General features: G+C 39.2%; 3 protein-coding genes across 4 annotated transcripts; 1 reads left to right on the forward strand and 2 right to left on the reverse strand.

The window, feature by feature from the left end:
• Positions 1-2,538: 2,538 nt before the first annotated feature.
• LOC149028316 (cytochrome P450 71B10-like) lies at positions 2,539-4,345 on the reverse strand. The gene is made up of 2 exons (XM_089148136.1): positions 3,392-4,345; positions 2,539-3,156 (listed from the first exon to the last, which is right to left on the reverse strand). The coding sequence occupies exons 1-2, from the start codon at positions 4,343-4,345 to the stop codon at positions 2,539-2,541; spliced, it is 1,572 nt and encodes a 523-aa protein (XP_089004262.1).
• A 9,972-nt stretch (positions 4,346-14,317) lies between these two features.
• LOC149028317 (1-aminocyclopropane-1-carboxylate oxidase homolog 1-like) lies at positions 14,318-15,928 on the forward strand. Of its 2 annotated transcripts, none has more exons than XM_089135824.1 (4): positions 14,318-14,974; positions 15,083-15,404; positions 15,507-15,759; positions 15,833-15,921. In XM_089135824.1, the coding sequence occupies exons 1-3, from the start codon at positions 14,445-14,447 to the stop codon at positions 15,756-15,758; spliced, it is 1,104 nt and encodes a 367-aa protein (XP_088991950.1). In that variant the 5' UTR covers positions 14,318-14,444; the 3' UTR covers position 15,759; positions 15,833-15,921. The 2 variants fall into 2 exon arrangements, with proteins under 2 accessions (XP_088991950.1, XP_088991955.1); XM_089135829.1 differs by having other exon boundaries at positions 14,319-14,974; positions 15,841-15,928.
• A 159-nt stretch (positions 15,929-16,087) lies between these two features.
• On the reverse strand, positions 16,088-17,472 carry LOC149028318 (1-aminocyclopropane-1-carboxylate oxidase homolog 1-like). Its single transcript, XM_089135820.1, has 3 exons — positions 16,889-17,472; positions 16,466-16,787; positions 16,088-16,339 (listed from the first exon to the last, which is right to left on the reverse strand). Exons 1-3 carry the CDS (start codon positions 17,470-17,472, stop codon positions 16,088-16,090), a joined length of 1,158 nt encoding a protein of 385 aa, XP_088991946.1.
• Between the last annotated feature and the right edge of the window lie 6,144 nt (positions 17,473-23,616).

Genomic DNA, 23,616 nt, shown 5'->3' on the forward strand with positions numbered 1-23,616 from the left:
ACATCAAGTTCATTAAGAATTGAAACTGACCAAGGAATGTTAATATCAGAAGTTATTGTCCTAACTGTCGAATTTGTCAAAAAACCTACCACTGTGTAGGCATCAAAACTCAGACACACCTTCAGCATTCTCTTTGATGGGCACACCCTTCCGGATACAAAGATATCGTCGATCGGAGCTGTTCTCCCTCCCTCTCGCAATTTTCAGCCCCTGCTCCTCGTCATGCCTTCTCTTCATCCTCAACTCTTGCCCAGCAATTACAGCCGTTATGGCGGCCTGTAATAGAATAATAGCTTCACCATCACGACCTCTCCAAACGCATTGTTCTAGTTGTTGTTGCTTCTATCTTAATCCTCTCTCACTCTTCAGTCTTCACCTGTGCATCCGATCCCCATCAATATGAAGTCAAAAAATAAAACAATAAACCCTAGGCTTCAAAAACAATAAACCAAAAAGCAAAAGCCCTATTCGGAAGATTGACGGTTAAGGTCCGAACTGATCGAAATCTCTTCAATGTCATGGAACAACGGATACCCTAGATTTTAATGCGGCGGCAATTCCTTAATCCATCTAGCATCTATTACAGAGCATATCAAAAGTTTCAAGTGTCTCAACTATGTGAGCAGAGGGAAAATAATCTGACCCCAGATTCAACACATACAGTTTTTGGCACTTTGGCAGGTGGGTGATTTCTGGCAGGGCAAAGGTAGGGCCGGGGCTGGTGCTTTTCAATATAATTGCATTCAAGAAAATGGTAGAACCAATCAAGAGTTTCTTAGTTATATAGAGCTTGAGAGGTTTGGATTGGTCAAGAACAGAACAAGGAAGCACTTGTTCGAGCTAAAATTATTTACTTAGGGGGTGAGGAATCGATGTTTTCGATGTGTCTTGTTAAAGTGTTGAGAATGGCTCATGCTTCATACAGTGTTGCCGACGGACACCCATGTCATTTTTTTCTTATTTTCTATTCAATCGTGTATGATTGATCGCTCTAATCCTAACATAAAATTTAGTTTTCTAAGATAGATAGTAGATTTGTACTTCGGTGTACCTTAATTGAATTATGAAAATAATTTTCATTTTAATGGTAATTTGAATTTAAGAATTTTGAATGTCAAAGTAGTTTTTTGTGTTTAAATTGTTATGAATATAGGAGAGTGACAATGACAATTGAATGTCATTACATTTTTTGATTTATTATGTATCAAATGGATTTTGTAGATCGAAATCTACGACTAAAAATTGTAATTAGATTTTCACAAGGAGATTTGAAAATAAATTGTGCAGCTAAAGATTTCAAAACTTAAATAATTTGTAACTAAAATTCATCGTTATACAACCATAACCAAAATTTTGTATCTATAGATTTGGGGATCCATATCCTCTGTAATTCCTTTCCCTACAATTTCCTGTAATTCCCTCATAGGATTGTGCCATGTGGCATTTAAGTAATCCAATGGTTATCCAATTTCAACTAAATTTGAATTTTATTTAAACCCATCTATAAATTTGAGTTTTATTTAAACTCTAGTTTGTTGGGTAACATTTGGATTACTTAAATGCCACATGATACAATCCTATGAGGGAATTGCAAGCAATTGTAAAGAAAGGAATTACAGAGGATGTAAATCCTAGATTTGGTGGGAAAAATTACAACTACAAAACCATATCTGTAGTTTGCTGTAAAAACTTCCTCAGTAAGTTATCTATAGTTATACTATGGAAACATAAGCGATCGGTTAAATATCTTTACTTATGTTATAGCCATGGAAACATATGTCATCATAATACCAGTAGTTACCGATTAACTACAAAAACTCCATACCCGTAGTTATGAATTTATTGTGGAAACATATCTAACTAGAAGGTATAGCTATAGAGTAGCTGTAGAAACATCAGTCACCACAAAAGGTGGCTAGAAGTTAGATGCCAATAGAAATAGCTACAAAAACATCTGGAACTAAAAATTATAGCTATAGAATGGCAACCTTATACATGCGATATTCGATTTCTATTTGTATCTACTGCATTTGCAATAAGACTTCTACCAACATATATTAAATTGCAAATAATTTGCAACAATAGCCTATAGCTGTAGATTTCTTTAACTTGTACTTTGAAAAATTTTGCAATTAGAGGCACTATTTGTTGTAATGGCTTCTATTGCTCGTACAAGGTGGCACCTTATGCAGACACACTCATTTTTATTTCTTTTTAATGTACAACAACGCTATTATATATAGGGAATAGGGGTATACATATGCCATCAGCAAAATCAAACTCACGACCTCTTTAAGCTAGATGCACAACAAATCAAGGGTGTTGAGATCATATTCTCATAAGCCCTTGGGAGGATGTGTGGATTCTATAAAATCCGGAAGCTTATAGTGATATTTGTAACCCGTCTCTAACAAAGAGACGACCATGTAAACCAGTGCAAAACACTAGCAGCACTAGAAGCGGAAGGGGAAGGGAATAAAAGTGATACCTATTGCCTTAGATTATAAAGATAACTAGGATTAATCCTACTTCTTTCTTTTAGGAATCCATCACCTTCTTAATAGGAACAAGGTAAAGAGGAATTTTCTTATGAGCAACAAGACCTACTTCGTCTTCAATGTTTATATCTTCTGTGTTCATCCCATCAGGAAGACCCCAATCAAAGGCATAGAGAAGATTTGCAAGTGCAAGCTCAACCGTTGAAAGACCCATGTTCATCCCTGGACACATTCTCCTACCAGCTCCAAAGGGCAATAGCGTAAAATGTGATCCCTTATAATCAACTGTGCTTTTCATGAACCTCTCTGGCATGAATTCTTCTGGTTTCACCCAATATTTTGGATCTCTTCCTATGGCCCAAGCATTCACTAGGATCTTTGTTTTGGGGTGGATGTCATATCCATCAACGGTAAAATGGTTAATGACTTCTCGTGGGAGCAACAGAGGAGCGGGAGGATGCAATCTCATACTCTCCTTCGACACCATTTTAAAGTATTTAAGCTTATCAATATCTGCTGCAACAACCTTTCCTTTCTTTCCAATGGTGGTTCTAATCTCATCTTGTACTTTCTTCATCACATTGGGGTTCTTGGCAAGCTCCGTCATTGCCCACTCCATTGCAACAGCCCCAGTGTCTACTCCACCTAAGAATATGTTCTGCAAAAGAAAAAAGGAATTTCATAAAAAAACAATCCAAAGAAAATCAAGATCATGTGGTAATTAAGCGGAGTCAGATCACTCCCCATCAAACGAAAGGTATCAGCTCAATACTTAGAGATCTCCTCCTATTGTGAGGTGGAGAAGCTTTAGCCCACTGACATGGAGGTGATCCAGACTCAATTAAGCGGGCTGAGAAGAAGTATTAGAAAGTGCTAGCAGGTGGCCTAATTACCATTAGAAGTCCTTTGATATGATCATGAGTGAGACCACCAGCACCGCTATGATCCCTTCCTACACGGAGCAAGGCATCGATGATGTCTTCCTGCTCAGATTCACCCCTCTCACTTTTGATGTGTTCATCAATCACGTTTTGGTAGAAATGATCGAATTCATGAAAGATCATCTCACGCTTCCGATTGAGACCAGTAAGTCTGTCCATGATCCACCCTACATGAGGGAAAAGATCTGTCCCGGAGAAGCTACCCAACATGGTCATGGCATCATGTACAGCTTCTGAAAATCGTCCGTTGTCAAAGTCTCTCCCCTTGTAACTCTTACCAAAAGCAACCCTACAAGTTATCTCATCAGTGAGGGCAAAGAGCGTCTCGCTGAGATTAATAGGTGTCAAATTAGATTTCGAAATTGAGTTAATCGTGGAAGCAACACAAGCTTCTCTAATCGGATTATAAGTTTGAACCCTCTTCACACTAAAGAGCTCAAGTACACAGAGCTTCCTCATATCCCTCCAGTACTCATTGTAAGGCCCAAAACCAATGTCGGAGAAATTGTACGAGAGCCTCCTAGGCCCCGACAAGTCGGGCCGACTGCAACAATCCATATCATGAGACTTCAAAATCTCACTGGCAATTTCAGCAGATGAAACGATCACTGTAGGCATGCACCCAAGTACCAAGTGCATGATTGGACCATATTCCTTAGATAGTTGATGTAGAGAGCGATGAGGAAGTGCACCAAGTTGGTGCAAATTACCTATGATGGGAAGCTTACTAGGACTAGGAGGAAGGTTGGTTCTCCTCACCTGTTTGCTCTTGAGAATAAGAACCAAAGGAAGAAGGGCTAGAAGGAACAAAAGCCACAGTGGCATAGTGAAAAGCCAAATCATAATTTGGTGCTTCAACTCCTCTGTTGATCGATAGCTATGACAGGCTTGGTTCAAGACCAGCATGCACGTACCCCTTGAAATAGCTTAGCTTTGTCACCTAAAGGATATCTCTTCAAAATATCTTTAGCAATAACTGTTGGGGCCCTCCACGTAACGGAGGATGCTATTGGCATTTATGGCAAAATAACTTATCAAGCTCCTGACCCCAAAAAAAAAAAAAAACCTTAAACTTATAAAGCCAAAACCGTGCTGTTCATACGAAATGAAACAAAAGAATAAAAAAGTAAAAAAAAAATTTCTTCCACCCCTCCATCTAGTTACTTCTTAAATTGTATAGTTCATATAATTTCAAAATTTTTAGGACTAGGCGTTAGAGATACGTATTTAGAGGTTAACATCCTCATTTGATAATTATTTATCTTCTTTCCTCAAGGCTAAACATATTGGAATTCTGGAACAGATCTATGCCGTGTGGCTTCCTTTATCTTATGGCACATATGGCTGGCGCGCTGTAACTAGATTTTGAGGCATGATAATATCTCTGAGGAGGTTGTTATCCATAGCTGCAATTACACCACCAAACAACCGCCCCACCGCACAGCATAGGAGGTTGTTATCCATCAAGCGACGATACAAGCTCACGAACCCATAGCTGCAATTACACCACCGAAAAACCGCCCCACCGCACAGCATATTCACCCAATAAGAGATGTATTAATAGGTGCTTAGACACCAAATTTGACTCATCAAAGATCGGGTGATGCACTTTGGTGCGTGGTGATGCAAGCTTCAAGGAGGTATTGTAAAAGGTGGCCGGACTGGGTTTTGTCTTCTCTTCACCCATAGATTTCACTGTGCATATGGTTTATCAACTCCCACAATGCAGATGTCACCATGCATGGTGTATCAACTCCCACAATACAAATGTCTTTGTGCATGCTGTATAAATTCCAACAGTGCTGGTTTGCTGATGGGGAAGCATTATCTGTCCGTCATGCTCTCTATGATGCTCTTCGCCAAGCTTTTACAAGCTTACACATGGTGTTAGATAACCTTTCAATAGTTTCATTCTTGGAGGGAGGTGGCGTTTCCATCCCCTGGCGGTAAAGAATGTCCTGAATAATGTTTTATGTTCCGAGGGAACATTATGGTTGATTCCCTGCGATATGGTCGACCTGAAATAACCGACCGGGGTCAGCCATGAATGCACCAGACCGGTTGGAACTTGGTTGAAGATGGGTGAACCGAGCAATATGACGTACACATTAAGTGACGTACGTTAGAAGAATTAAAACTAACTCTCCCTTAACTTCCGGATAAGACTTCTGGTCTAACATGAAATCAGGACTAGTCATGGAGTTCTGATTGAACTCAATTATTATTACCCTTACATCTGATGGTCAGCAAGTATTTCGGAAATGGATCACACAGTCAAGGTAACTACCTAAAATCTATATAAACTCAAACATTTGCCAATAACAGGTATGCACTCTTCAAGTACTCCTGCTAGCGCTGAGATCTCTGCAACTATTGTTCTATCTTTTAACGTTGTGTACTTCCACTAACTTGATCGTTGGAGATGTTACTTGAACAACACGGTCAAGCACGTGTTTTGCATGTTAGTTCACTTGCACTGCCAAATAAGTTATTGGAGCAACAGTTTTTTGCACCATCTGTGGGAAACTGATCAAGAAGCCATGTTTTAACCAAGTTTGGATTTCTGATGACGAGTATGGAATGAACTCTTCTTCGTAATGATGCCCTGGTGGGCTCCTCCCATCAAAACCAACTTGTGACGCTGGATCAATACAACAAGTTACAAAGACAAATCCTAGAGATGAAAGAATTAATTAGGGCCAACACCCATCAACAGGTAATTCCACATGGTCACAAGCAACCAAGAAATCCATCTAATTACTTCTTGAACAAATGCACGAAGATAGGGGGTCAAAGCAAGGTGACGGTCAAGCACCTCCGCACAACCAGTCTCCACGACCACCTCAAAGAAATCTCGACAACGGAAAAGAAAAGGTTGGTGATCCAATCCGACCAGCATGTGGGGTAACCTGTGCATAATGAAGACCCTCCCCCGAAAGATAAGGAGGATAACGACAATCACAAAATATCTGAAATATGAGGTAGTCAACCACTGATTGACCACTATAAGGAATGGGTGACCATAATGTGCCAAGCAAAGAGATTGCTTATGCTAATAAACGATTCGAAGAGTTGGATGAAAAACTAAAAAAAAAATTGAAAGAGCAGGAAAGGATGACCTCTACTCTGTTCTAAATGATGACCCGTTTGTTCGTGCTATCTCAGAAGCAAATATGCCAAAGGATTTCATGTGTCCTACCTTCAATATGTTTGACAGGACTCAATGTCCAAGGCACCATATCATGCACTACAAATCGGTGATGTCCTCATACAAACACAGTGAAGGAGCTTTATGTCACATCTTTCCAACCTCATTGATCAATAAGAACAGCATCTCACTAGTTCTTAGGCTTAAAAAACGGATCAATTTCAAATTTCTAGCAACTTGGTCGAGTATTCCTATCACACTTCCAAAGTGGAGTAAACACAAAGAAGAGAGAGTATATCCTGTCCTCAATACAACAATTAAGGTCGTTCAAAGTCAATCAGAGACTTTCTCCAGAGATCCAACAACTTGACCATACAAATTGAGAATCTAGATGAGAGAAGATATTTTTCATGCACTCTATCAAGGAATTACTCGTCATCGCCTACTCAAGAATCTCATGCAAGACATGCCCAAGACTTATGTAGATTTGCTCGACTGCTGCCACACGCATGTAATGATATTTGAAATGATCGAATGTAGAAGGAATGACCTTACCACAAAGACAAAAGCTAATAAAGACAAGCCTCCACAAAATAAGAGACCGATTGGAACTAGTTGACCAGAGCCTCAAAAGAAATCTCCGGAATGAGTGTCACTCCTCTAAACATAAACCAATCAGAAATCCTAATGCAAACCAAGAGTCAAGACCTTCTCAAATAGCTAAGCAAGCTTCAATCTTGACCAGAGAAGCGAGATGAAAATAAGTATTGTGGCTTTCATAAAGATCATGGTCATTGAACTAACAATTGCAGACAATTGAAGGTGGAGATTGAGAAACTCATCTCACAAGGGCATCTGAAGAAGTTTCTCCAAACAAAACAAGAAGCCGTTCAGTCACCGATGAGACCAGAAAAATAGCGAGGTCGACTATTGGAGAAAGACACCAAAGTCCTAGAAGAGGTCAACCAAGTTCCAGAATCTGAACCAATCAACGTTTATCAGACCCATCAATTTTACGACCGAATTGCAAAGGCTCATACATAGTTATCAAACAGTCGCCCCCGGAGCATATCACTTTCGTGGTCCAGACATTAGACAAGAGATTCCTCGAACATAAAGTTCGAGCAATCTTAGAAAATGCTATCAGTAATGTCTTTTAATTTCTACCTCAGTTCTTTCTGTAAACAATGTTGATTCAATATCAATAAAGGGTTTAGCCCTAATTTTGTTTCGCTAATTAGCAACACAAGCATTAATGCAAATCTTTTGCTTTTTTGAGCAATTTAATCTTTTGCTTTTGAGCAATTTAATCTTTTGCTTTTTGAGCAATTTATTATTTCTGCTTTTTGAGCAATTCCTTATAGCTTCTGGGAAAGGTACCCAGAATCGCTTAAAACCCAAGTTAGCATGCTCGGGGGAAAAGGCTTAATTATGTGCCAAAAAAAACCAAGCAGGTGGGACAAAGCAAGTAAAACAAAGAAATGTCTTTGACAAAGTTGCAAAAAATGTGAATATCGTGCTCGACCAAAGAAAAGGCCTAACAAGAAATTTTACTATATAATAAAGTATGGTCGACCAAGGCAAGATTGACCAACAAAGTAGCTGATCCAATAGAAGCATTAATGCAAATCTTTCGCTTTTTGATTTAATCTTTCGCTTTTGAGCAACTTATACTTTCTCCCTTTGAGCAACCCCTAAAAAGAGGTGGAAAGTACTCACCCTTGAAATTGAAAAAGGCTTCTGGGAAAGGTACCCAGAATCGCCTGAGCATATGCTTATACCGAACAGGTAATAAAGGTAACTACTTGGCCTTAAAAATGTAAACATAGAGCAACAACTATTATATGCAAAGATGAAGGGATCGACCAAGGATTCTTTGCAAAAAGTGGTCAACCAAGAAAAATTCGAAAGTTCTACAACCAAAACTAGATCTGACCAACAAAAGTTGTGATTTCATTCACAAAATCACCAAACAATAATGGTTAGTCAAGGAATTGGTCGATCAAACACATAGTTGCAGGAAAGAGCAGATCAACCAAGAGCGATTGAGAACCATGAGCTAATCAAGCATCCAAAGATGAAGAAAAAACAAGAAGAAAGTCTCAACCAATATCCGAGGAAATGAAGACTCTCGCTTTTTGAGCACTGTCTATTTGCTTCTTGAGCATTGAATACTCACTTTTGTGAGTACTATATACTCGCTTTTTGAGCATTGTATACTCGCTTTTTGGGCAAGGTCCTCATTTAAACACTTCATGAGAAATTATCAAAATGCTTTTTGAGCAATGTGCTGAGAAAAGTCCTCATCTAAGATAACTTCCCCAAGTCACCATGCCAAGTGGGGAGAAACAAGTGTAGAACACTTCTCGACCATAAAAACATGGTCACTTACGAAGTTAAAAATTCAAGCAGTGGCCGATCAAACATGATACAGACCAAACAAAGAAATGGTTGACAAACGTTGAAGTGTCCAAACAACACAAGTTGCAAGCCATCGAAAACAAGTATACGAAGCAAAACGTGTATATATGATGGTGTTGCTGATTACAAGCTCAACCAGCACTCGAGCAAATTAAGTTACAAAAGTAATGCAAAGATCTCAAGATTGAACATCTTCGTCAACACTGGCCCGATCCTTCTTGTCCAATCTCTCCCCACTACCTTGATAGCTAGTCCTCGCCTTGCTCACATAGTCAGGCTAAAATATGCTCGATCAGCCAAAACCAGTATAGTAAGACTTCTTGACCAAAAAAGCATGGTAACTTGCGAAGCATCTAAGCAAAAATCATATAAATCGATCAAGGATTTGGTCGACAACTGCTACAAGTCTCCAAGAAAGGTCCCTGTGGAGGGACAGTTACAAAAAGTAAACAAGTGCTACCATGATCAAGCATCACGAGTTGCAAAAAGAAATCTATATGCTTTTGAGTTGCAAAATGGCATAAGATGTTCAACCAATGTCTGAGCACAAGAAGATGAAAATTACAAAGCTCACAGAGCTCAAGATTGAGCATCTTTCTCTGCACCATTTACCACCCCATCTTCCTCGTCCGAGCTATCTCCACTACTTTGATGGTCGACCAAAAAGGATCCTTTCTGACTGCTTAGGATGGTTGAGCAATCTTGAAGTAGAAGTAGTGACCAGGTCAAAGAAATCCTCAAAGCCCGAGACATCAAGGTGGGGATGCTTTTTAAGTACACCCTTATAGGCATACCGCTGACCATAATTAAATCCAAGGCCAGCTACCTCCTCCATGAAGTCATGCAATCTCTTTGTTTGGTCACTTCACACTTTAATGCTCTGCCTACAGCATTGGTCGAGCAAAAGTCAAACCAAACTCTGCTCGACCAAATCAAAGTTTGATTGAGAGGGAGACCTAGTCCCTTGGCTCGAGCATGGAACCACCATGACCAAGTGACTAGGGGCTAGTGATGTGGTCAACCTAAAAGAGATTGACCAAGGTTGACCATGAATGAACCAGACCATTCGGAACCTAGTCAAACATGGCTGAATTGAGCAACGTGACATACATGTTAAGTAATGTACACTGGAAGAATTAAAACTAACTCTCACTTAAATTCTAGATAAGAATTTTGGTCTAACATGGAATTGGGACTAGTCATATAGTTCTGGTCGAACTCAATTACTATTAGCCTTACATCTGATGATCAACAAGTGTTTGGGAAACCAATCACACAGTCAAGGTAACTAACTAAATTTATATAAACCTACACCTTTGTTAGTAATAGGTATGCACTTTCAAGCACTCTTGCTAGCTCTGAGATCTTTGTAGCCTTTGTTCTATCTTCAAAAGGTGTGTGCTGCCACTAACTTGATCATCGGAGACTTTACTTGACGAACGCGGTCGAGCACGTGTTTTACAACTTAGTTTTGCTTGTACTGCCGAACATGTTTTTGGAGCAACACCTTGCAAGAAGGGCCTTGTCGATTTTCTACATGACAATTTGGTATATTTTATCGAACCCCTAGTTCTTGGAGATTCCTCCATCAAAGAGTAGTGCACCGTTGAATAATATTCATTTATGGTTGGTACCAAAAAAACATTATTGAAAAATCAATGATTCGTTTTTTAGGGGGAAGAATAAAATAATGATTCAAAATAAATAGTTCCTATGTTCATAGTCATGGAAAGAAATTTCAAGCGAAATATCTCCAAAAGGTGATATTTTGCCCTTTCGCTAGACATTAACACCGCCAAACGATATTACAAAATATCAGCGATGTATTGCTGAAAAGTTGTAACATATTCTGAAATATACGAACTGTTGGTGATAATCTTTGCTTATTTTCACTCTTTTCTCTAGAGCTCTCTCTCCGGTGGTCACACCAGTTCTTTCTCTTTTCGGCATTGGGGATCTTTGGTTGCATCACTTCATCAAAATTTAAAAAATAAAAATGGAAAAACACAGAACCGCTGCTTGCACCTCCAATCTGGGTGCTCCAAGACAATCCAAATCTATCAATCTAGCTACTTTCGATCATTGCCAGGTCTGATGACTTCAATTCTAGAATCTTTCCAATAATAGTTTGGTGGTTGGATCCCCTTCATTAGTAGTTGTTTGTCGATTTTTTGGGGGATCTTTTGGCCATTTTTTCTCCATCTACTCGAGTCTTACTGGTTTTCTGTCAAATAAGATATCGTATTTGTGACGGTCGTTCTTAGAATACTCAAGGCTCAGATAATTTCTCCTCCTTCAGCTTTACCTTTATTGCAATACTTTGTTTCTTAGAAGTTGAGCATGGTTATTCAAAAGAGAAAAATAAATAAAAAGGACAGTTCTGTTGGTTAGATGTGCTTGATAGATAGAGTGCTAGGGATTTTTGGGTAGAATTGCCATTCTCTTTTTTGGTGAGTCAGTGGCCTTTTGGAATTTTTTCCGAAATATCGGCGAAAATAGCCATTTTGATCATCACTAGAGGGAAAAATGGTGAATTTTGCTGATATTTTGCACATTGGTCATAGCTATGGAAGGATTCATAAGATATTCACTTAAGCATATACAAATTTCAATTGTACTGAATGCTTTAATGACATGAAATAATCTTGGTGTTCCATAGTAGATGTTGATGGAATAGAGGCATGATTCATGAGATTATAGAGTGTAGGGGGAATGATAGAGCATGCATGGAAAATCCTAGTCCCAAGAATATTCAAATTCTTAATCCTATATTTATGAGGCGTAGGTATTCGTCAATTGAGTCATCCTTTTAGGTTGGGTCAACAATCTTCACTTTTCTTGGTAGAAAATCTTTAGAAATTTCATGGGACAAAATCATGTAATGACCATGACATGCCTAAGACCGAGATAGTATTGAATTCCTTCCAAAGAAAAAAAAAGTAAGAGAAGGTGTGGGTGTTCCTACATCCTTAGCTTGCAATTACTAAACCCTAAACTGCTCTCAAACATGAAATTTAGGGTAATTCTCATTTGAACTCCTAAGGTTTGACTCAAGTCATTTTTAACCCCCAAAAATTGATATCTTGCATTTGCCTCCCCTTTGTACCCGAGCATCTAAAAAGGGATTGAAATCCGGCGGCAACTCTAAATGCGCGCCATGTGGTTCAAAAATAATCCACACCATTGATTAATTTCAACTTTATTTCTCTATAAACCAATTATAGTGGATTTGGTTCTACAACCAAACCAACACAGTTTATCCAACCAAACTGCATATGTGGGCCCAATTCTATATGTTCTAATCTGAGTCCATTCCCATTCTGACCCTAATTCAAGGCCAAGGATTATTGTCTCTAACCCTAAGCCCTACAGGGCCAAGCCAAGCTCATTTCAGCCCTAATTAGCCCTAATTGGCCCAGGTCGGGATGGGTTGGCCTTGATTGGCCCTAATTAGCCCTGATTAACCCTGTCCTTGGCCCTGACCCTGATTGACCCTATCCTTGGCCTTGATTGGCCCCTGTCCCTGCCCTGATTGACCCTATCTTGGCCCCGGCCCTGATTGGCCTTGTTCCTAGCTTTAATTGGTCCTATCCTTGGACCTAAAATATCTAATGTAAATTCATAAAAATAAAAAATACATAAAAAAGTATCACAAGTAAACTAAAAATAAATTCATAGAAATATAAGATGATTCAAGCTCCTACAAAATGATAAAATAGTCAATAAGTTGATAGTGTTTCTTTAAACATAAAGAAATTCACATTCCATAATTCTATATTGAGCTCTAAAAGTCTCCAATTGCTTTGGTGATGGAAATTGAAAACCTCTTCCATTACTTCAGTGATGGAAATTGAAAACCTCTCCCATTGATATCCTTATTTAACAAAAAAAAAATCCATATTCAAAACCTTATTAACAAGTAAATCAACGATAATTTAGTATTGGTATTTTTTTCGTAGTTAAAGAAAATGATATCCAACGAGGGTTGATCAAGGTAAGCATTGGGTGAGGGGGGGTGGTGAACCCCCCCCCCCCCCCCCCGGCGGGCGGCCCCGAAAAAAAAAAAAAAATAATTTCAAACACATCTATCTGTCCTTAATAAGTTTCTTTGAAATATCACATTGGAGGCAAAAGAAAGATGTCAATATTCATGATGAGAAGTTGGGGTGTAAGATATTAATTCTCTATATACTAATTTTTATTATTTATAAAATATTATCTCGCCTTAGTCCAAAAAAAAAAATCAATGTTTTTTGGGAACTAAAAATGATTTAGTTCGAAAAATAAAATTACCTTACAAATAATATAAAAAGTGAACTCATAGTCTAATATGATCAAAATGATTGAAGATCAAAATCAAGACTTAGGGTAAAAGTCCAGTACATGATCAGGATCAAATTAACATTAAGACTATATAACCAAAATTAAGGTCAGGATCAGGGCCAAAATCAGATGGATGCTAACTACATCGGTAATGAGGATATAATTTATTTTTATTAATTTTATAAAAAACATGATCATGTTTTTAAAATTTGACGTGTGTGCCAACGCCCTCTCCATATGGGTGGAGGGTCCAGACTCAAATCAACGCCAGGATTAGGGTCAAAATCATGGACCAAGATTATGGCCAAAATTAGGGCTAAAATAAGGGCTAAGATCAGGGTTAAAATCAAGGTCAAAATTAGGATCAGAATCAGTGCCAAGATCATGGCCAAGATCGGAAGGCCAAAAGTGAGGGGAGAAGGTTATCACAACCACGCCCTTAGGACCAAAATCTTTAGCCCAAGCCCTATTCGGGCTCAAGGCCGGCTCAAGTCAAGGCCAGGCAGGCCAAACATGGACCAAGGGGATGTTGTTGCGGAGAAAGGTTTCTTATTTGGCAACAACCGCGGGGGGCCACCCCAACCACCCCACAACCGGAATCTACAGGATTGAACACGGGGAATTCCAAGGGTCAGATTAGAACCCGAAGAATGAACCTAATAAATCCCTAAATTTCTCTAAATTTTGTCTCTTCTCTTTTCTCAAAGCTTAATTTTAAGGATTTATTAGGTTCAATTCTTAGTTGAATTCTAATCATGACCCTTGGAATTGATGCTGTCACGTGTCACAATCCTAGATAGGAATTATAGGGAATTGTAAGAGATGAGAATTGTAGAGGATGTAAACCGTCTGCTAGAAGTGCCATGGCTTTGGGGACGAAAAAAAAAATTTTGAAAACCAAAGACAAGAAAACCAGAATCATAAAAGTATCTTATGCCCATCAGAAAGTCCAGCACGTGATACAGTATCCACCAACTATTCTTTGGCGTAAGAGGCACATGAAGATTCCACACACATGCTAAACTTTACAATAATGGAATATAGAAAATAAAAAAAAGGTTGGGGAAGTGAAGGGGGAGAAGATCGAAGAAGAAGAAGAAACGGAGAAAGAATATGGGAACCGTCTCAGGCGGCGATGATGTTTCAGGCTGTATTACTTATGATCGAGCAAAAGAGTTGAAGGAATTCGATGAAACCAAGGCTGGAGTCAAAGGACTTGTAGATGCTGGGGTGGTGAAGGTACCCCGTATCTTCTTCAACCCTCCTTATGTCCACAATCATTCTCACGCGCAGACGACCCACCTGAGTTTTCCCGTCATAGACCTGCAGGATTGCATCACTCGAAGGACTGAAGTGGTCGACCAGATCCGAAAGGCGTCGGAGTCGTTGGGTTTCTTTCAGGTGGTGAATCATGGGATCCCTATCAGCGTAATGGATGAGATGTTGCAAGGCATTCGAAGGTTCTTCGAACAAGACATCCAGGTAAAGGAACAACTATTTTCGCGAGATGCAACCAACAGGAGGGTTATATACAACAGCAATTTCACTCTCTACACCTCTCCATCTGCCGATTGGAGAGACTCCTTGTACTGTCACATGTCTCCTCCACCTCTCGACCCTGATGAATTGCCTCCTGTTTGCAGGTACATCTGTCTAGCTATTTATACCGAATGTGTCACTCTGCAGTTTCATTTCGGAGTCTGTGAAGATATTAGAATGCTAACTAGCTAGTTTTGTTAATTTGTTAGCAGGGATATAATGGTGGAATACAACAAGCAAGTGATGAGACTTGGGGATGTTTTGTTTGGGTTATTGGCCGAGGCGTTGGGACTAAGCCCCCACCACTTGAGCGACATGGGTTGCGCGGATGGGCATGTCTTTGCGTGTCACTACTACCCTCCATGCCCCGAGCCAGAACTGACCATTGGCACTAGCAAGCATGCCGACCGCGGCTTTCTAACCATTCTTCTCCAAGACCAGATCGGAGGCCTCCAAATACTCCAAAAGGATCAATGGGTAGATGTTCCTCCCATCCCTGGAGCGCTTATTGTCAACATTGGGGATCTTCTCCAGGCAAGTCCTTCCATCTTCGCTTCTCTGTAAGTCTGTAGACGATTGTCTTAAAACTAGAAAAATGGTTCTAATGGATTGATTTCTGCATTCTGATTGTGACAGCTTATATCCAATGATGGGCTCAGGAGCGTTGAACATCGAGTACTGGCCAATAAAATAGGCCCAAGAGTATCGATCGCATGCTTCTATGGTACTAGCTATGTACAATCTACTAGGACCTATGGGCCCATAACCGAGTTGCTATCAGAGAGCAATCCCCCTCTCTATAGAGAAACCACCGTCAAAGAATTTACTCTGCATGCCCACACAAAGGGATTCAATGGGATCTCGACGCTGGAGCATTTCAAGCTTTAGAGTACGTAGCAAATAGAGTACGTGCTTAATTAATGTGATCGGCTTGATCTTTGCTAATTGTTTGTTGCTGCTAGTTTTTCAGATGCTTCTTCTTAAGAGCCAGGTGATCAAGGTAGTCAAGGACATGCTCAGTGAAATAGTGTATTGACAATTATCTTTATTCCTGGAAAGAAGTGTGTGTGTGTGTGTTTGCGTGTTTGCTTTAAGGCAACTTTTTGTATGTGAACTTATTATAGTTACTATAAAGCTTCATAGTAACATTGAAATAGACAAACTGCAAGAGGCAATTAATCAGTACGAGTGATAGTGTTCTAAACAATAAGTGCAATTCAGAGCTTGAAATATGATAAAGCAGAGGTGCCATCAAGCCCCTTCTCGGTGAAGTACAGGGTATATTCTTTGAGTGTAGTTTCCCTGTAGACGGGTGGTTCGTCTTCAGAACACAACTCTTTGATGGGACCATAAACCCTTGTGGATGATTGAACTCCTGTAGTGAAGAAACATGCCACTGAAAGCCTTGGGCCTATGGTGTGAGCCAGCACTCGATGTTCAACGCTTTTAAACCTATCGTTGGTAATCAGCTGCCACAACCACCACGCAAGCAAATTCCATTCAGTCAGATCAGATCAGACCAGACCAAACCAAGTTTTATGACACAGCTAGCTAATTAGTTAATTTATCAGAAATTAAGGGCTAGCTAAACTTGCCTGCAGAAGATCCCCGATATTGATGATCAGAGCTCCCGGCATGGGGGTAACATCGATCCACTGGTTCTGATGAAAAACTTGAAGACCACCGATTTGGTCTTGCAGAAGGATGCTGAGGAAGTCATTGTCGGAATGCTTAGTAGTGCCCAGAGTCAGCTCAGGCTGGGGGCATGCGGGATAGTAGTGACAGAGAAGAACATGGCCCTCTGCACAAGCCATGTCTGTCAAGTGATTGGTGCCCAGCCCCAAAGCCTCCGACAGCATCTCAAACAGAACAATCCCCAACTTCATTACATGCTTCGAGTACTCCATCAGTATATCTCTTCCAAGTTCGAATCAATCACAACATAAATCAGTTACTGTTTCAGACTGAAAGGGCTATTATATACACAAGGAACCAATAACACAAACACACAAGGGTACCTGCAATTAAGAGGCAGTTCTTGAGGATCCAGAGGTTGAGGACCCATTATGCAGTACATGGAATCTCTCCAATTGGCAGCGGGAGAGCTATAGAGATCAAAATTGCTGTTGTAGACGACCTTCTTGTCAAAGATATCCCGAGTGTAAAATTCTTTCTTGGTTTCTGTGTCTTGCTCGTAGAACCTTCGAACACCTTCCAGTGTCTCGTCCAGCACAGTCTGAGGGATCCCATGATTTACCACCTGGAAGAAACCCCATGTCTCTGACGCTTGCTTGATTTTGTCTACCACTTCCTTCCTTCGACTTGGAATTGATGTTGGGTCTACATCGACAATGGCTCCTTGCAGGTCGATGACCGGAATTTGCAGATGGGCTTGAAAGTGGTTCTGAATGGAACCGAATTGAGAAGACAGATCATGAAGGGTATCAGGTGGGTGGACAAAGATACGAGGGACCTTAACCACACCAGCGTCGACGAGTCCTTTCACACCTGCTTTCGTTTCATCGAATTCCCTTAGCTCTTTTAGTCGATCATAACTGCCGGTTGTGTCTGAAGCTTCATCGGTGCCGTTCACCACCACCATTTTCTCTTATCACCTTTCCAGGGTGAAATCCGCTCAAATCTTCTGGCCACAAGTTGACAAGAAAAAATACAAAACATCTGACCGAATGGTGAATTGAATCGAAAACACGCTGGGTATCTCTAAACCACTCAGTGAAATGAATTGAAAACACACGGGTATCTCTAACCACTCGTTCACCGTAGAGTTGCCTCGACAATGATAGATTCCTGGGTTCTCTAGAAGCTACTGATTTTCTTTCTTGCAGATTAATTTTGGATTTCAGATAAGGATCTGCAGATTCAAATTTTATGTTTCAAATAGTTAAGATAAAGATCAAGAGACCGATAAGGATCCGAAGACTCAAAGATCAAATTTCAAAATTCAAAATCAACTTGAATTAGCCTTAGTATATTTCACGTAACTGTGTATATATATATATATATATGCTGTATCAGATATAGATTACATATTTTACAGGAGAATTTTTTGCATTCGCTGGGAATGTGAGGAAACAAATTCAAGCCAATTTTAGTTTCTTAACTTTAAATTACACTTGGGTTTTTGTAAGAACTGGCTGGAAAAGAAATGGAAAAGGCAAGGCAAGTGAGTGGAAGGTAAGTAAAGTGAAAGGAATTCCCCCCCCCCCCTCCCCCTCCTATTATGTCGTATGGTTGCATAAGTAAAGTGAATTAATTTTACAATGTTGTTTGGTTGGTTGTAAAATTGATATAATTATGTTTTAAATGCCATGATTATGGTATTCCACACACAAGACTCATAGCATAGTGTATATTGTATTGACAACATCACATGTTTTGTAATAAATGAAGCCATGCTTCACATACGTTTAAATTACTACATTGTAAATATGTATGTTCATGTGAATTTGCTCAACCCACATAAACATATGCATGGATGGTCGACATTTGTAATTTAGGGTTTGCAAGGTTCAAGGCAAATGCACGAATGAGTTTACTTTTGACTGCTAATGTTCTTGTTGAAGACGAAAAATCAAGAATCAAGAATCAAGATCTCCTGAGTTTCTAATTTACTTATATTTTTGATAAGTAAAGTAAAATTACATTTTCATTTAAAATGTGGAAAGTATTCTACTTAGAAAAAAAAATAATACCCTAACAATCGAACACATTAATTATTTTATCGAAAAAATAAATTCCATTTTATACCAAAATGTTTTATTTTCCTTACAACCAAACAAACTCTATATGTTTTCCACATGTCCAAACCCCAAATGAAAGCAAACCTTCTCTTTTCTGATAACCACACAGTCACCCGGCTCAATGGATGCTCAGGCAACAACCCGCCCCACTGCAGTGATGTGGACATGCAAGGTGAACGAGGATTCCTTTCCGTGCAATTCCTTGTAATTCTCTCATAGGATTGTGCCATGTGGCATTTAAGTAATCCAAAGGTTATCCAACAAACTAGAGTTGAAATAAAATTCAAATTTATGGGTGAGTTTAAATAAAATACAAATTTAGTTTAAATTGGATAACCATTGGATTACTTAAATGCCACATGACACAATCCTATGAGAGAATTACGGGGAATTGTAGGGAAAGGAATTACAGACGATGTGAATCGATGAGTCCGATCATATATCTGTAAAAGGACAGCAGTCATCATCCACTAATTAATTAACGAGTAGTAGAACACAAATCTTAATCCTCCAAACGCCCCCGCCACTTCTTCAGTTTTGTTCTCCCAGTCGATTATTGTTCTAGGTTTTATTCATTAGTTGAATCTTCAAACTCATGTACCACATTTATCCTTCTCCCCTTCCCTTGCAGGTGCAGCCATGAGGTACCCACCCTGATCTGAACTCAACCTTATTAAATTTATAGATCTATCCAGACTGTTTGATATTGGTGCCAAAGAAGAACATAAATTTTAGGGAGTCTATATTAGTATATTATCAGTCACAAATAGTCATCCTCCCTCCTTTCATGGTGATTAATATGCAAGATTGTTATCAACATTTGCGTAAATTATTCGTGTCCCAGAGAACTGGTTTCTGGGCCGACCTAGACATCAAGTTTGGTCTGAGCATTCCTCTGGGTGAAGCCTCGCCAAGGGTCCATCAGCCGAGAAGTGGCATGAAGGCTCAATTGCTGCAGGCGACAGAAGCTTCGCACACTTAAAGATCTTCTCGAGCCCTGTGTCAGCGGCTTGCTTAACCCCTTTTCTTGGGCCTCAATCACATCAGCAGAAGAGAGTGACAGGCTCGTTTTCTACTAATGAGACTCCCTGATGGCTAAGACAACTCTCTTGATCGTACCTTGAGACCTTAACATGCAGAAGCCATCTCCACCCTCCGTATCATCAAATCAACATCCAAAGGCTATAAAGCATACTATCTTTTGAGGTATGGCTCAATTATATAATCCTTCACCAAGCAGAAACGGTATAAGGACCTGAACTCTCCAACCACCATTCTCTTACACTCTAACCCTTAAGGAGCGTGTTTTTCATCATCTCTTTGGGTCTTCACTCCTCAATGGAGTCTTTGGTTGGTTGGCCTGCACTAACTCACTCGTCGGAGGTGGCTTTCCGTCCTCAAAGGTGGCCACTTTCACCTTGTTTTGGTCGCAGGAATCAGGTCTGGATCAAGCACAAATCATGGAGCTAAGACCATATTTTTCTCCACCAACAAAGATGCAATATCAATGATTCAATATTCAACCTTTTATGTTCACAGTTTTCAAAACACAAGCACAGATAGGAGATAAAAGAATACACCTAATTGTTCATCAGTAATTTGAAGAGAAAAGTAATTGCTGAAACCAGTCTATTGTGAAATGCCTCTAATAGTCGCTGGATTGGAAAACAAGGGTAGTCAGCCCATTAACAAACAAATTTCAACCTTACTGATTTAGAAGGAAGTCTCATATATATAGACCTAATGCTTCAAGTAAAATTTCTAGTGTACACCAAGTGAATATAACTGAATTACCTGTATGTCAGAAAGATTTGAACCTCGTCGTATCTCAACCCATGAAAATTCTTTGTTTTCACGAAAAGGTCATTTTTTTTTAAAAAAAAAGGAAGTGAAAAAACATATATAATATGGAAACCATGAGGAGGAAACTTCCTCAACTTCAAGATTACAAATAGAAAGGAGCACTCAATCTAAACCTAGAAAGACCTATTATATTCTTGTGAAATTTCATCTGGATTGAATCAAGCCATGACACATTGAAGCTTGACATCCGTTCTCTCGTGACAAAATTAAGTTGCCAAATAATCCATCACAGCATTCATTTCTCTATAACAGTGTGTTATCTTTCACTGAAGATATTGTCTAGAGACCCTACCACCGCTGTGTTTCGAAACATGGCAATGTTATCTTCTGATAAGTCGCACTCAAACCACATGCAGTTTAATAATGCTCAATTATTTTGCCCATTCAAGAGCACACACCATTACATTATACTCAGCTTCAAACTTTTTCATCACCTCTAGAAGCACCGTGATAAAACGGATACTGTGTCTGCCCATCTTCTTGGATGAAATTTGACTGTAGGCCTACTTCCACCATATCAGATAGTATGGTAGAATTTTAAGGACTCAGACATGCATAAAAGCAAGAAGCAAGTCGGACATAGTTTCAGACATCTATTTGCAGCAAAACAAAACATCATATATCCAATTTAAATTGGGATAATTGGGTATAAACTGTATTGAATGAGCTTCTGAACAACAGTCAACCGCAACTTCAGGTTTGGTGTTTTTTATTTTATTTTTTTTTTTTTTTCATTTTTCAATTTTTTGGTAAGAACAGCAAATTCAGTTAATGCAGGGTTTCTGAACCTCAAAATCCGTCAGGGTGGACAGATGCAATTATCTTTTCCTAATTTGGAGGTCATGTCAAGGATATAGAAGAATATTCCAGTATTATAACAGGAATGAAGAAATTTAAGCAAGGATATTCATTTTTCTCACTCGGTAAATGGACTTTTCAAGACACTCTTTTCTTGGGTCGTTTTATCATCCAATGGTTTTCTCATCAAACCAATCACTTAATAAAAACAACTTTTAGCAACAGTGCTTTGTAAATGTGGCCCCAAAGATGGATCCCAGCTCAATGCGAGCACCACTACGCATCTAGAAAGGAAGACGTTTTTTGGGTGGGTGAGGATGGGAATAATCCCACAAACATATCCAAACTATAGCTACTATGCTAATCTTGATTTGTGTATCCAATTATGGTATCTCAATAAAATACACACCCAGGGTATAATAAACAAAAATTAGGCTCACAGTCTGAAAATTTTACCTTTCGAGCAAGAATGTGAGTCACCAAAGGAAGGTGGAGGGAGTTTGCGAGCACAAATAGGGGTAATATCGAGAGACCTTCACCATCGAAACCATTTTATTAAGTTTTATTCACATTAAACAAACATGTTTTATATATTTTGTAGAGCCATTCTTCAAACCGTTTTCTCATCGATTAATTATTCAACATTTAAAAAGGCGAACCGTTTTCTTTCAAACACTTGCCACCATTTTCTATTCTTAGGGGGGGAGATAGAATTGTTGTTCAAGACCATTATCAAACGATCCCTAAGAATTACTATGAATTCTCAAGTAAATACCAGCTAAAGGATGGCAAGAAAATCATGATGTTATCAAGAATTGAAAGCAGCATTGTCTTGTGCTTGCCATACCTATGAACAGAATACTGAGATGGCACCCTGACTCAGAAAATAACCCTTAGAGGAGTTTGAGACAGGGCTGCCCATTAAGCCTATACTCGATCATTTTATGCCATAAACCCTATCTTAGAGATTTTCCTCAAATTTGGAGATTCACAGATTACTTGGATTTAAAATTTCAAGACATGGCCTTGAAGTCAATCATGTCTTCTTTGCAGATGAGTGCATGTTGTTTACTAAGAAAACTCAAGAGTGTAAAAGCCAAGTCCTACATATCTTGCTAGAGTATCAACAAGTCTCGAGCCAATATGTCTACAATGATAAATCTGCAATAATATTCAATCAGGGTATCCCACTACACACTGGGGTGAGTATCTCAACTCTATTTGGAATCTCAAAAGTGAACTATCAGGGCTGCTAGCTTGGTCTACCACCAATGAAAAGTAAGGCAAAGTCAAAAACTTTCATATACATTCTTGGAAGATTTGATAATAAACTAGAGGGGTAGAAAGAAAAATTACTATCCACAGTAGGTGAGAAAATAATGATCAAGGGTTGTAGCAAAATCTCTTCCAACTTATGCAATTTCTATTTTCCGTCTACCAAAAGAATTTTGCTCTAAAATGATAGAGGATTTGGCAATTCTATTCTGGTGGAACTCAAACAAAGGAAGATAGAGCTCCTAATTAGGTCAAAGTGGAGTAAGCTTTGTCAAAGCAAGAGCTAAGGGGGCCTAGGATTTCAAGATCTGCATTGCTTCAACAAAACCCTGCTTGCAAAACAAAGTTGGAAATTACTTGCAAACCCAAATTCCCTATGCGCCCAGTTAATATAGGCAAAATATTTTGACAATAGTCACTTCCTCTAAGCCATGAAAGGGGCATCATTAGGATGGAAGAGCTTGTTTGCTGGGAGGAATGTCCTTGAGTTAGGGTTATTGGGAGAATTGAAATGGACAAATAACTAATATTTAACCATCCAAAGTGGAAGAACTCATAGACTTCACCTATGGTAGCAAACTTAAAACTTAGAGCCCTCTTCTCCCCTCAAGAAACCACAGCAATTCTTGAAATCCCTTCTCTCCCCTCACTCATTTGACTTTTGGAAGTGCTGCCATGATAAAAGAGGAAGATTTAAGGTCAAGTTTGTTAATTATATAGAGATAACTGATTTGACTTTGCAGGCTAACTAAGGCTCTGCATCATCAAACCAAAAATTCTGAGTCAATCAGCCTTTATTTCATTGGCGGTGTATCTCTTCTCCCGTTTGCCTTTTATGTAAATCTAACATTGAAACTGTGAGTCATGCTCTTTTTATTCCACCCCATGCACTAGACTGTTGGAAGGCATCTCCTTTGAAGCTCGATGTACATGAGTAGATAGAGTTTCTTCATAGAGCAGCATGGAATGTTGGTCTTATTGAGACCTATTGGTAGAGCCGTAGAGGACATGTTTCTTCATTTCCAAATATTTTAGCAAGATTCTCAAGT

Source organism: Hakea prostrata, chromosome 1, assembly GCF_041222555.1.
Source record: "Hakea prostrata isolate BN-2017 chromosome 1, UWA_Hpros_2, whole genome shotgun sequence".
Classification (NCBI taxonomy): Eukaryota; Viridiplantae; Streptophyta; class Magnoliopsida; order Proteales; family Proteaceae; genus Hakea; species Hakea prostrata.

Coding starts and splice junctions, on each gene's coding strand:
- LOC149028316 (XM_089148136.1), bottom strand. CDS start 4,345: ATGCTGGTCTTGAACCAAGCCTGTCATAGCTATCGATCAACAGAGGAG. Junction 3,157..3,391: donor ATATCAAAGGACTTCTAATG/GTAATTAGGCCA, acceptor TTTCTTTTGCAG/AACATATTCTTAGGTGGAGT.
- LOC149028317 (XM_089135824.1), top strand. CDS start 14,445: ATGGGAACCGTCTCAGGCGGCGATGATGTTTCAGGCTGTATTACTTAT. Junction 14,975..15,082: donor GAATTGCCTCCTGTTTGCAG/GTACATCTGTCT, acceptor ATTTGTTAGCAG/GGATATAATGGTGGAATACA. Junction 15,405..15,506: donor ACATTGGGGATCTTCTCCAG/GCAAGTCCTTCC, acceptor TGATTGTGACAG/CTTATATCCAATGATGGGCT.
- LOC149028318 (XM_089135820.1), bottom strand. CDS start 17,472: ATGGTGGTGGTGAACGGCACCGATGAAGCTTCAGACACAACCGGCAGT. Junction 16,788..16,888: donor GAACTGCCTCTTAATTGCAG/GTACCCTTGTGT, acceptor CGAACTTGGAAG/AGATATACTGATGGAGTACT. Junction 16,340..16,465: donor ATATCGGGGATCTTCTGCAG/GCAAGTTTAGCT, acceptor TGGTTGTGGCAG/CTGATTACCAACGATAGGTT.